Genomic DNA, 13,015 nt, shown 5'->3' with positions numbered 1-13,015 from the left:
CTATATCATACATCATAGAATTTGGGGACCATAGGATATGTACACATTTGAATTTGCCCACCAAAATGTTGTAGTAACAAATGACACCTCTACATACTCGTATACCAGGTATTCCCATTCTTTTTAGGCTCTGCCAGTACATTGTTAAAAAAACCAAAACCGCGTAAGATTTTTATTCGCCTATTTAACAATATTCACTGAGTTTGTTCTGTGCCAGGCTTGGTCCCAGGACTTTGGGATTGTATCAGGAAACAAAGACCAATTCAACATAAATGTTGATAACTGCTACGGAGAAAAATAAAGAGTAAAGTGGTTCGTCTGGGCAGGTCAATACTAGGCAGACATCTGGGGAAACAGCACCCAGGTCTAAGGAAGAAGCATGCCAGGCGAATCCAAGGAAAAACAAGGATACAGGCTAGGGCAGAGCAGGAAAAGATCTTAGAGTAGGACTCCTAGTGGTCGGCACACTCATTAGTCAACAGAGCCAAATATCAACAGTACAACAATTGAAATTTCTTTTGAGAGCCAAATTTTTTAAACTTAAACTATATAGGTAGGTACATCGTTATTAACTTAATTAGGGTACTCCTAAGGCTTAGGAAGAGCCACACTCAAGGGGCCAAAGAGCCACATGTGGCTCGCGAGCCGCAGTTTGCCCACCACGGAGAGGGAACATCTTTACCCTGATTGCAAGCCGCCTGCGCTGTCTGTAATAATATTAACACCAATAGCAAGAGGTCATTCTGCTATCCCAACCTCTCATCTCTACACTTGGTCAGATAACTGCCCGGAGTTCACAACTCAACTGCTGCGTAATCTGTGGAGATCGCTGTTGCACAAGAATGAAAAGAAGGGAATCATGCATAACTCCGACCACCTGGGTATCTAAGTAAAGCCCGATTCATGCTGATGACACTCGCCCGGAAACCTCCAAGACCCCCCCTTTCCCAGACGCCCAGCCTTCGATGCTGCCAAGCCCGGCGGCGGCAGAGAATCGCTGCGCCAGCCTGCGCACCCGAGGGCTCCGCCCAGCCCTCCAATGGGCGGGGAATCCGCTACGTTCCCGGAGCCGCCCCTGTAACTTTGGGGGGCGGGGTGTGGGGGGGTGAAGGGGCGGGAACGAGGCGCGTCGTAAAAGGTCGCGGTGGAACTTCCCTACGGTCTAGACACCCGGCACTTTACGGTGCCAGGCGCTGCTGAGCCCGGAGATGTCGGCTGCGGGTTGGGTGGATCCCCTGGGTCCTCCCAGCTGCTTTGCGAAGCGGGTGCTGGTGACCGGGGGCGCCGGTTTCATGTAGGTAACGGCGTCGCTGGCCGAGTCGCGGCTCCCCAGAAATCCCAGCCTTTTCCTGCGGCTCTGCGTGCTCTGGGCAGGTTGGGACCCGCTTTGGGTGTCTGAGACGGGGACAGTCTTAGTGCATGACCGGTATCTGCCTGCCTTCTCCCCGCTCCTGGCCTGCGAGGACCTGGTTCCTTTGAAACTGCGACTTCTTTAAAACGCCTTCCTCCCCAAGCAGAGGGGCGGGGTACCCCGCCCTCCTACCTGGCCCGAGGTGCACCTGTCGCTCTTCTGAGGGCGCCCGTAATTGCAGTAAGCTACTCGCCAGTTGCTTCAACCCTCCGGACCCACTCCCCTCCAATACACAGGTCTTGTCGCCAAAAAATAAATGTTTGTAATGTGATAGGACATTGATTTAGTCAACTGACTTAAAAATTCCCTGTTGGTACTAAACGTCAGTGATGCAGCAGCAAAAGTCCCACTGATAATATCAAACAGAGTCATAAAGTTTTCTGTCGGACTATCAGTGTACATGTATACATTAAAAAATAAATGTATTTTTCATCATCATCATATAGTGGGGCCTTGACTTACCAGTTTAATTCGTTCGGAGACCAACCTCGTTAAGGAGCTTGTTAACTCAAATTACTCTGTCAACTCAATGCAAAAAATCGGCCGAGAGACAGCTGGTATCTCAAAAAACTCGTTAGTCGGGACACTCGTAAGTCAAAGCCCCACTGTATATCCTCAAGGCCTCTTCTCACCCCCTTCCCCTTGCACCCAGCCCGTAGTACTTTCTTTTTTTGCCTGGAGGACTGCTGTAGCCTCCTGATTGGTCACAATGCTTCCAAGTCTGTTTCTCACAAGTCAGTGTTTATTAAGCAAGCGTGCACAACTTTTACTCCGATGATTCCTATCAGATTTAGAATAAAAGCCAGACTCTCTCCCCTATCGAGAAGACTCACACATGCCCAAGCATTACTTCTCCACTCTGATCTCCTGCCAGTCTGCCCCTAGCTTTTCTGTGCGGCCACACTTGCCTTCCCTGGAACACAGGAGGCTCCTTCCTCCTTTCTTGAGGCCTCTGCCCATGCTTCCCCTTTGCTTAGGCTGTTGGCGTCACTCAGTTCAGATGTTTCCTCAGACGCCACCTCCTCAGGCCTTACCTGACCACCCTATCTAAATAAAGTAGCCCCTCCCTACTAACACACTTACCACTACTGGAAATGGTATTACACATTGTGTGTATTGTTATGTGTCATTTATTGCTTGCATCCCCACTTCAGAATGTAAACGGAATGAGGGCAGAAACTGCTGCTCTCTTAGCACCCGGAAGAATGCTTGTTTTATAAAGGTCTTCAGTAATTGTTGAATGGATGAGTGCATAAGTGCAAACAAGAAACACTCCCAATGCCTCGTGGAAGAAGAGGGACATGGGACTCTTTCTCCCAAGCCCATTAGCACCTTAAATCTTTTCTTCTGAGCTGAAAGTGACTTGGAGAAGGGTACCAGCAGGCAAGGTTCACTTAATGAGAACAGGAGCATGGACATGAAAGGATGGTACCTGTGTGCGAGCGCTGGTCCAGGAAGGGTATTTCTAAAAAATGCTATGAAAGGGCTGTTAAGTACAAACTCTGAATGCAACATTTGGTCGCGGGCTGCCCTTGTTCCTGCCCGTGTTTGAAGTCTATGATAAAATCTGGTGGGTCATCTCACTGCGATATGCCTCTGGTTCCACTTCAGAGTCCTCTGAAACGCAGGAAGGAGCCACTGTGGATATCTAACTCAGATGGTTTCAGCTAACCGTGCAAACCTAGGTTTAGTCTAGCACCCCCCCACCCCCCGTTTACATGATCAAATTCTGTACTAAGAGATAGCAATTGCAGTAGGATTACATTGAGCATAGACAACTGTGCTCATACTAACAATGTTTACGTAATTATACCTACAGTCTCTGAAAAGGCTCGTTATAGTCCATTTGCACTGACCACCAACCATTGTATTTATCATCCTGCTTTATTCCCATATTCAAAGATGCATGGACAGATCATTTGTTTAAACTAATTTTTTCTTATACCCAGGACCAGTAAATTGTCTTCTCCATAGCGTAAAGGGAGTATAAGGCTTTGTATATTGATACTATTGACAAGGTTAGTGTGTGTATATTCAGTGTAGTTATATTTCTTGTAAAAATGTAAAGGCATCTTTCATTTGTTGCCTAATACTTGATAGCTTAGAGCAGTGGTCGGCAAACTGCGGCTCGCGAGCCACATGCGGCTCTTTGGCCCCTTGAGTGTGGCTCTTCCTAAGCTTTAGGAGTACCCTAATTAATAACAATGTACCTACCCATATAGTTTAAGTTTAAAAAATTTGGCTCTCAAAAGAAATTTCAGTCGTTGTACTGTTGATATTTGGCTCTGTTGACTTATGAGTTTGCCAACCACTCTAAGCTTTAGAGTAACATTAAAGAATTTATGGGAAAGGTGAAATTTTCTACTAACAACATATACTTTTTTCTTATAGTGCATCACATGTGATTGTCTCTTTAGTGGAAGTTTATCCAAACTATATGATCATAAATCTAGACAAGGTGAGTTTTATAAAAATGAGTTCATGCACTGAAACTTATTTATATTTTTTAAAATATTAGAATTTTGTCATGCTAATAATTTCATTTTTTTATCACTTTAGTAACTTAGGGGCCTATAGTTATGTGTTCATGCTTTATTTAATGTTAGTAATAAAGTCCTTTGAAACTTTTTCATTTATTATGATAGCCTATAAAGTAAAGGTTTTAAGAGCAGTATTTTTACCCCCCAAAAATCTTCACCCTAAACTCAATATTTAGTGTAATTTGTGATTATTAACCTTTTTCTGAATTGGAATATTATGATTATTTGATTTTATAATTTGATTTTATAACTGTCACCTCATGGAAAACTGTATATTTAGTTTTTAAATTAAAATGTAATTAATTTAATTTTGAGAATTTTTTAATAATAGTCGGACTCTCCCTAGAGAATCTGAAACCCTGATTGGTAATCACTAATTTTTAAAAAAATTCATTTCAGAGAGGAAGGGAGAGGAAGAGAGAGAGAGGAACATCAATGATGGAAGAGAATCACTGATCGGCAGCATCCTGCCTGCCCCCACACTGTGGATTAAGCCCCCAGGGTGGGCAGGTGCCCCACCTGGGAAACGAGCCCTGATCACCCGTTTCACAGGTCAACACTCAACTACTGAGCTACACCTGCTAGGCAGAGAAAATGCCATGATTACCAAATTTTTTACTTTAAACACAAGATGCAGTTAGTTACCTTCATTTCACAAAATGTAATAGGAAAAATGCGTAGTCAAAGAAAAATCCCTAAGTCCTAGAAATTTTTACTTGCCTTACTTTCAGAGTAATTTTTTCCCCCTTTTCTATACCAATTTACCAGCAGTTAACTCAGAAAAAGTGTAATGAGCTATAATATGTGTAACACAGGTGTAATTGTTCTCAATCACTAAGTCCTTTCATGAAGGAATAGTAAACTTTTCTAGCCACCAGGGCCTAGAGGCAAATCTGGGCAGGAAAATTTTTTAAAGGCAAGGTTTATAACAACTGATTTTATTGGGTGTGTATGTGTGTTTTGAAACGATAACAAAATTACGTTTTTGTTTTTTACTTTTAAGATATTAGAAACTTTTAAAAATACAAAAAGCAAACACTTTAAGAACATATGTTCTTGTATTACAATCAGAACATCTATAGTCTTTAAAATAAATTTATATTTTATAGGAAAAGCTATTCTCACTTTTTGTATTGTTTCTCTACCCTTCTTTCTCTTACTTATTATAAGCTGGATTACTGTGCAAGTTTGAAGAATCTTGAAACCATTTCTAACAAACAAAACTACAAATTTATACAGGTATGAAAGTTTCTTGTAATTATATAATTATTATAGATTGCCTCTTTACTTATTCAGACATTATATCTTCCTTCTTCACACACTTGTGTAATATGGGCTTAGAAAACATGCTAATTAAAGATGTTTTAGTTTCCAGAAGTACCACATGCTACAGAGAATACTACTTTTGGATTGACATGATATATAAAGTTACATGTGAGTTTTGTACTTTGGCACATCTATGAGTAGCTGATTGAACTTACATGGTTTGTGACTTTTAGGTCCTCACTATCTTTCTTAATAAGGCCTTGCAGGGATTTAAGAAGATGGGGGTGTTACACAGGCCAGCCAATAGCCAAAAAGCCCACCATACAGCCCATTGGATAGTCTTCTCCCATGAAAGTTGATTGATTGGCTCTGGGGGACTGATTCTTACAAGCCACTCTTAAAAGAGTCCAAAGTATAAACCAGAGAACCGGGTCATTAATTTGCAAAGGCAGATTTTAATGTCAAATGCAACTCATTATCCTATGGTGTATGTGGGCTTTTTTTAGTGATTCTAGAAACTCTATTTTTAACCACATTTCATTATTCTATTCTTCTGTTTGAAAGTGTTTTCTTCAGTCACCAAAGAATTATTGAGAATACATATTTTTATTTTATTTTATTATTTTTAAAAATCTTTTTACTAGAGGCCTGGTGCACAAAATTCATGCACTCCAGGGGAGGTAGGAGGTCCCTCAGCCTGGCCTGAGCCCTCTTGCATTCCAGGAGCCCTCTGACGATGTCCAACTGGGCATAAGCCGTCAGTTGGACATCCTTAGTGCTGCCGCGGAGGTGGGAGAGGCTCCCACCACCATCGCTGTGCTCGCCGGCCATGAGCCCGGCCTCTGGCTGAGCCGCGGTTCCCCTATGGGAGTGCACTGACCACCAGAGGGAAGCTGCTGCATTGAGCATCTGCCCCCTGGTGGTCAGTGCGCGTCATAGCGACTGGTTCTTCCACTTCAGTCGATTTGCATTTTAGCCTTTTATTATATAGGATTGATTTCAGAGAGGAAGGAAGAGGGGGAAGAGATAGAAACATCAATGATGAGAGAGAATCATTGATTGGCTGCCTCCTGCATGTCCCCTACTGGGCATCGAGCCTGCAACCTGGGCATGTGCCCTTGACCTGAATCAAACTCAGGACCCTTCAGTCCACAGGCCCACACTATCCACTGAGCCAAACTAGCTAGGGCGAGAAAACATATTTTTAGAACTAACTACACATCAGAAGTACTCTTACATTTACTTAGTTGTGATTAAGTACATTTTTCAAAATATCATTCCAATTGTAATAATTACTTTAAATATATTTCAATAATGGTTATCTCGAACTTTTGAAAATATGTTTAAAATTTGTCCTGTTAATATAGTGACCTTAGGTTGGGAAGAATGTTATGGAAAAAACCTAGTACAGACCTCAGTAGTAATTGGTGTTCAATAAAATATTATTTTAGACATTTATTTGCAAAAATATTTTTGAATTGAATATTTTACATCCTAGGATGCTGAAAAAAATACATCATTCATTACTGTACTTACTTGACCTCTCAGTTAAATTTTAAGCTGTTCTCTATTAAATTGGGGAGGGGAGAATGAATTCTTCTCGTATCATTTTGTTGTTGTTCATACAGTAAAATGGTTTTTACAAATGAGAATGCTAAATGAAACAGTTTTTTCATGTTTGCTTTTATATAGGGTGACATATGTGATTCTCACTTTGTGAAACTGCTTTTTGAAACAGAGAAAATAGATATAGTACTACATTTTGCTGCACAAACACATGTAGGTAAGCATTGTTTTATGTTACAGTTATGAGGGGCCAATTATCTTTTCCAGTAGCTGATTAGCCTAAATCAGTGATGGCGAACCTTTTGAGCTCGGCCTGTCAGCATTTTGAAAAACCCTAACTTAACTCTGGTGCCGTGTCACATATAGAAATGTTTTGATATTTGCAACCATAGTAAAACAAAGACTTATATTTTTGATATTTATTTTACATATTTAAATGCCATTTAACAAAGAAAAATCAACCAAAAAAATGAGTTCGCGTGTCATAAGTTCGCCATCACTGGCCTAAATCGAAGTCCAGTAATGAGGCTGAACAAGTAGGTACTTAGTATGTGTCCTTGAGCGAGCATATACCATGCTCTACTAGAAAAACAAGCCAGGGGTCACTCTGTCATTAAGGTAATTGGTGCTTTTTAGGTCACATTTTTTTAGTGTAGATTGAAATGTAACCTTGAGTGTTATCTTAAAAATATGAGTTTAACCAAAGTCAGCATAGTGATTACTTCTGGGGAGATGGACATTCAAACTGTATTTTTTTAAAAAATATTTGCATTGATTTTTGAGAGAGAGAGAGAAACATTGATATGAGATAGAAACATCAATCAGCTGCCCCCAGCACATTCCCTGAAGGGGGATTGAACCTGAAACCTGCATCTGTGCCCTGACCAGGAATTGAACTGGCGACCTTTCGGTGCACAGGATGGTGCTCAACCAACTGAGCACACTGGCCAGGGGTCTATGAGTTTTTAATTTGGATTTTTCTTAATCAGGTTGAGCATCTTAAGCTTTAGGACCTTTGTATTTATTGTCCAGAGTATTTATGTCTCTTCCCCATTTTACCATAGAGTTGTTATTTTTTATAACTTCTTTATAGATTGAATATACTAACCCTTTATTTCTGATAAGTTTAAATATTTTCCCAGTTTGTCATTTGTCTTTTTAATTTGTAGATTTTTCTGTTGTTGTTTTTTTTAACCATGCAAAAATTTTTATGTAGTCAAATTTATCAGTTTCTTTTCTTTTGCTTCTGTATTGTGAGCCATAGTTAGGAAAGCTCCCCTCATTCCCCGGTTATAGGGAATTGATTCTTTAAAAGTGAATCCTATATAATAAATGCCTCATATGCTAAGTGTCCGATCGTCAGGTTGGCCATTCAACCAATCGAAGTGTAATATGCTAATGATAGGCTAAGGCTGCTCAACTGTTCGCTATGATGTGCACTGACCACCAGGGGACAGACGCTGCAACCAGTAGGTTAGCTTGCTGCTGAGGTCCGGCCGATCGGGACTGAGTGAGATGGGCCAGACCCACCCTGGAGACCTCCCGCGGTCCCTCCCCGGCTGGCCAACCTCCCACGTACCTCCCTGGCCCCGATCATGCACCATTAGGGTCCCTCGGCCTAGTCTGCGTCCTCTTGCAATCCATGCCCCCAAGTGCATGAATTTCCTGCACCGGGCCTCTAGTTTATGTCTTATAAAATAATTTGTCCAATAGTTGTTGTTTTCAGCAATAACATGTTGAGCTGAAAAGCCCAACCCTCTAGCTTCAACATGAAATTTCAAAAAAATTTTAAATTTAAAAAATATTTTAAATTTAGATGTATTATTTATTTATTTTTCTTATGGAACTAAAAGTTTCCTGCAAATCTAGCACTGATGGTTTTCTAGGCTCTAAGAATGTATGCATACAATGTAATTTAGGCTTAAAGAAATCATAATAGCCATGTGTATTATGTTATTTTTAAAACTATCACATTTGTAGTGAATGAAGAGAATTGAATAGAGTTTTCCTTAAACGTGAGTCTACCATTTGGTATTTATTTTATCCCTTGGATGGAATTGTTCTTGCTTTCTCTCTTTTCTTAGATCTTTCATTTGTACGTGCCTTTGAGTTTACATATGTTAATGTTTATGGCACTCACGTTTTGGTAAGTGCTGCTCATGAAGCCAGAGTGGAGAAATTTATTTACGTCAGCACAGATGAAGTATACGGAGGGAGTCTCGATAAGGTAAGCTTAGGAAATATATATTTCATCTACTTACCACGAACCTTGCAACAAACCTTAAATATTAAGACTTTCTCTGGGCTTTTTTCAGCCTCTGATTATACATTACCTGTGGGACTCTCCAGTTGTCATTCCATTGTGCCTCTAGTCAAATCAAATAATGCCACTCCAATGGCAACAACAATACTCATGGAAGAAATGTAAATGTAATATGACTGACAATGTTTTACAAGAGAACAGCAGATTTCATCTTTTTGTCCAGTCTTATTTGCATGATGAATGTTATTTGCATCAGCTACAGCATGTGTAAATTAGGCTGCAGCATGCTGCCTGTTCACTCAGGAAAGCACCCTGGGATGTCAAGGAGTTGAGTGTGAAATTATTGTAGAAACTGGAATCTGATCTCCTTTTTTAATCATATGTAAATGTCATACTTCTAATGCAAAAAAATGGCTCCATTTTCCAGTATATATTCTTCATAGTCAGCAATGACCTCGTTCTGTTTTATTTTGTTTTCACCAAAACATATATGAGTGAAAAAAATCAGGTAGTTTGGAAAAACTTATAGTGAGAAAAAGCAGACCCTAACCACTTTTCAATCCACAATCCCACCTCTGAGAAGCAACCATTTTCATTTCTCCTTGCATTTTTTATAAGCCGAACTTCTTCCTCCTTGTACCTTGTCACCCTACATCTGATGTGACACAGTAGCCAGAATAATTTTTTAAATGTAAGATCATGACATTACTACTCTGCTCAAGGTCAGTTAATGTTCTGATGTTGGCCTTCAAGGTTCCACATATTCTGGCCTCCCTCTAGCTCTCCAACCTCATCTCCCATTTCTCTCCCGTCTCACGAAGCTCCTTGTAGTTCCCTTGAACACACTGCTGTCTCAGGACCTTTGCACTTGCTGTTCTGCCTCTTGCCTCATTGGGTGGTTGTGAACTTTAAATAGGTTACTACATGGAAGTGCTCAGAGGAATGCTTGGTGCGTAGTTAGGGTTCATTGATGTCTTTTTTAATGCAGTGATTAACATTTCAAGTTTGTAACATGTTTTCTGATTTCTCTACTTAGAAAGTATGCATAGTACTTTTTAAGAGAAATTTATCTTTTTAAAATTAGGAATTTGATGAATCTTCACCCAAACAACCAACAAATCCGTATGCATCATCTAAGGCAGAGGCTGAGTGTTTTGTACAGTCTTACTGGGAACAATATAAAGTAAGAACTTTAATTTAAATTTTAATTTAAAACTCTTGAATCACTTTTCTTTGGACTTAGATGTTAAAACGTCAAGTTAGCATTAGCAATATTTCATTTCTAGAGTAGAAGGTAGGTAGTGAGAAAAGTTGCATATTAAGGAGTTTAAAAAAACTGATTTTCTATAGCATGTGGACAATGTAGGACCTACTTCTTGTTTAGTTCATCTTTTAAAGGAATGATTTGATGTTTTTTTTTTCTTTCTTACTTCAGTAATAGGTAGAGTATTACAGCTAAAGTGAAAAGCCCTGTTCCCAGGAATCCTGGGAGTGAAGGAAGAGAGAGGGAGGGCAGATTCGATTACCGCCTCTGTGCTCCTCTCTGCACAATTCACCTCTCGTGGTTCTTCGTGAATAGGAGGCAGAGTTCCCCAGGTGGCTCTGACAGTGTCAGTGGGGAACCTTACCCAGTATGAATTATCAGCCTGAACCCCCTACATTTGGCTTCCCACTGATCTGTGGGAGTAATTAGGGCCTGGGCCAGAAAGGCAAGGCAAGGAATGGCTTAACATTCTCTTGCCTTTTGTGTTCCAGTAGCATTCGTCCTTTTCCCTTTCCTGGTAGGTTTTTTATTTGTAAGGGTTGGCACAGCAGAGAAAGCTTTGAAGTATAACATCTAACCAAACCTAGAGGTGGTCTCTGAAATAATCAGGTGGAAATTTCCTTCATTTTCTTCTGTCAGACTTACAAACCTGCCTTCATCTATACTTGTCCTCCCCTTGTCCCAACAAAGAAAAAATCCCTATTGAAACCTCTGCCTTTATCTGAATCCCATCCTCTCCCATCTTTTCAGGAGTCTTACATTAGAAAAAAAAAATCCCTTCACTCTGTCCTTAAGGTGTGTGGAATTATTTAGCCAAAAGTGCCATTATTTTAAAGCTGCTTAACTTTAGATAATTATTATTTTGGACCTTTCCATTATCTTACTGTCGAATACTCTTTAAGTTTCCAGTTGTCATCACAAGAAGCAGTAATGTTTATGGACCACATCAATATCCAGAAAAGGTACATTTTATTTCTAAATTCAGAGTGTTTTAGTGATTGTAACTTACAATATAATCTCTCTTCAGTTATTTGTTCAACAATTACGTTGTAATTATATGTAATTTATAGATGCTATATAGGCCACATGCAGATCTCTGGTTTAGAGTTGGAAGACTTGAGCTTAAGTCTTGACCTTACATTCATCAGCTGGCATGACCTTGGGCCCTTTGATCATCATCTTTCGATTGAGGAGTAAGGATAATATTAGAAAGGATTTTGAGGAATCCAGTGGGATGATACACATGAAAATGCCTGCACTTTGCAGGATTCCCAAGCACTGCTATCACGCTGCAGTTTAGACTCCTGGTTTGCAGTAAGACCAGTACGTCAGGCTATACATGAATGTAAAAACTAGTTAGAGAGTGACGGGGGAAGCTTGTACAGAAATTGATCTGAGACTCCGCAGCGATGGGATGTTAGTATGGAAGAAAGCATCTCCAAGTGGGCAGAGACACCATAGAAATCAGCCATGCTGGTGCCAAGAATCCTGAACTGGAAATGCTGACTTCAGAGTGCATTTTGGAAAGCAGGACTCCAAAGTCAGGGAGATTTAAAGAGACAGATGGTGCTGTACAGTAATATTTGCCCAGGGAAGGCAAGAGGGAGTGCTTTGCGTGTGGTAGAGCTTTGGCAAATCTGTTTTATTCAAGTTTTAGGTAACCTTTCTGCGCTTAAAGTGTTCCCCAGAGAGACTGTGCACTTGAGGCCTTTGGAGAACATTGTTTGTTTCCTGCTACTGTATGAAATCTCCAAAGAGGTCACATTAGTGTCTTTATCCTTTCATTCAATTCTGTCTATAGCACTTCTAGATAGTGCAGTGTGTGGCCTCTGAGGATGGCTGGGGGATAGGACAACTAAGGCTTGGTCCCTGTCCTCACTTAGAGTAATATTTGGAGTGAACTGAGATAAGGGCTGGAGGGAGCTAAGAGACTGGATAAAAAATAAAGGGGGGAAAAATAAATTTATCTTGCAGTCATCTGGTTAACTGTTCTCCAACTCCTCTTGATTGTTGCAGGCCTGAATGTCTTCCAGAAAGTAGCACAAGTAGTGAATAAAGAAATGTAGTCAGACCCTGCTGGTGTGGCTCAGTGGCTGAGCGTTGACCTATGAACCAGGAGTTCAAGGTTTAATTCTCAGTCAGGGCACATATCTGGGTTGTGGGTTTGATCCCCAGTAGGGCACGTGCAGGAGGTAGCCGATTCTCTCATCATTGATGTTTCTATTGCTCTCTCCCTCTTCTTTTCTCTCTGAAATCAATAAAGAAAAAAATATATAAAATGAAATGTAGTCAGCCCTAGCTGAGTAGTTCAGTTGGTTAGAGCACCATGCTGATACGTCAGGGGTTGCAGATTCAATTCCCTGACAGGGCACATACAAGAGTTAGCCAATGAATGCATAAATAAATGGGACAACAAGTTGATGTTTAAAAAAGAAATGTAGTCAAATATAGTTAATGCCTGTGTGATTGGTTCTGTACCATTAAGCCCAATCATCCTAAATTTAGAGCGAGTTTTTCACTTCCCAGCTGGTTGCATTAATCTGTTTGTCCAAAGGAAAGGGACTTATCATGATCTGCTCGTGTTAATATCTACTTTGCTTAAGTTTTGGAGTATCTTTAACAGGTTTATTACAAAATTAGTAGTTTATCTCACCTTGTTTAACATAAGTTTACTCTGAATCCAAGGCACTAGAATGTACTTTTTT

The 13,015-nt window shown here is 40.4% G+C and overlaps 1 protein-coding gene across 4 annotated transcripts in view; it reads left to right on the top strand.

The window, feature by feature from the left end:
• The first annotated feature begins 1,114 nt into the window (after nucleotides 1-1,114).
• The window catches only part of TGDS (TDP-glucose 4,6-dehydratase), a 19,004-nt gene continuing 7,103 nt past the window's right edge, over nucleotides 1,115-13,015 (top strand). Inside the window, exons 1-7 of one of the 4 annotated variants that reach the window (XR_001514890.1) lie at nucleotides 1,115-1,294; nucleotides 3,803-3,869; nucleotides 5,122-5,190; nucleotides 6,910-6,996; nucleotides 8,868-9,010; nucleotides 10,131-10,229; nucleotides 11,213-11,272. Coding sequence is in view for 3 of the 4 variants with exons in the window: in XM_006769578.2 (XP_006769641.1) it covers nucleotides 1,209-1,294; nucleotides 3,803-3,869; nucleotides 5,122-5,190; nucleotides 6,910-7,000; nucleotides 8,868-9,010; nucleotides 10,131-10,229; nucleotides 11,213-11,272 (615 nt within the window). In the remaining variant the exon portion in view is untranslated. Of the gene's footprint in view, nucleotides 1,295-3,802; nucleotides 3,870-5,121; nucleotides 5,191-6,909; nucleotides 7,001-8,867; nucleotides 9,011-10,130; nucleotides 10,230-11,212; nucleotides 11,273-13,015 lie in introns of all 4 variants that reach the window. The other 3 variants (XM_006769578.2, XM_015567728.1, XM_015567726.1) reach the window with 3 other exon arrangements.

Source organism: Myotis davidii, unplaced genomic scaffold (genome assembly GCF_000327345.1).
Source record: "Myotis davidii unplaced genomic scaffold, ASM32734v1 scaffold419, whole genome shotgun sequence".
NCBI lineage: Eukaryota > Metazoa > Chordata > Mammalia > Chiroptera > Vespertilionidae > Myotis > Myotis davidii.
The sequence above is the reverse complement of the archived record's forward strand: the minus strand, read 5'-3'. Positions and strand labels throughout refer to the sequence as shown.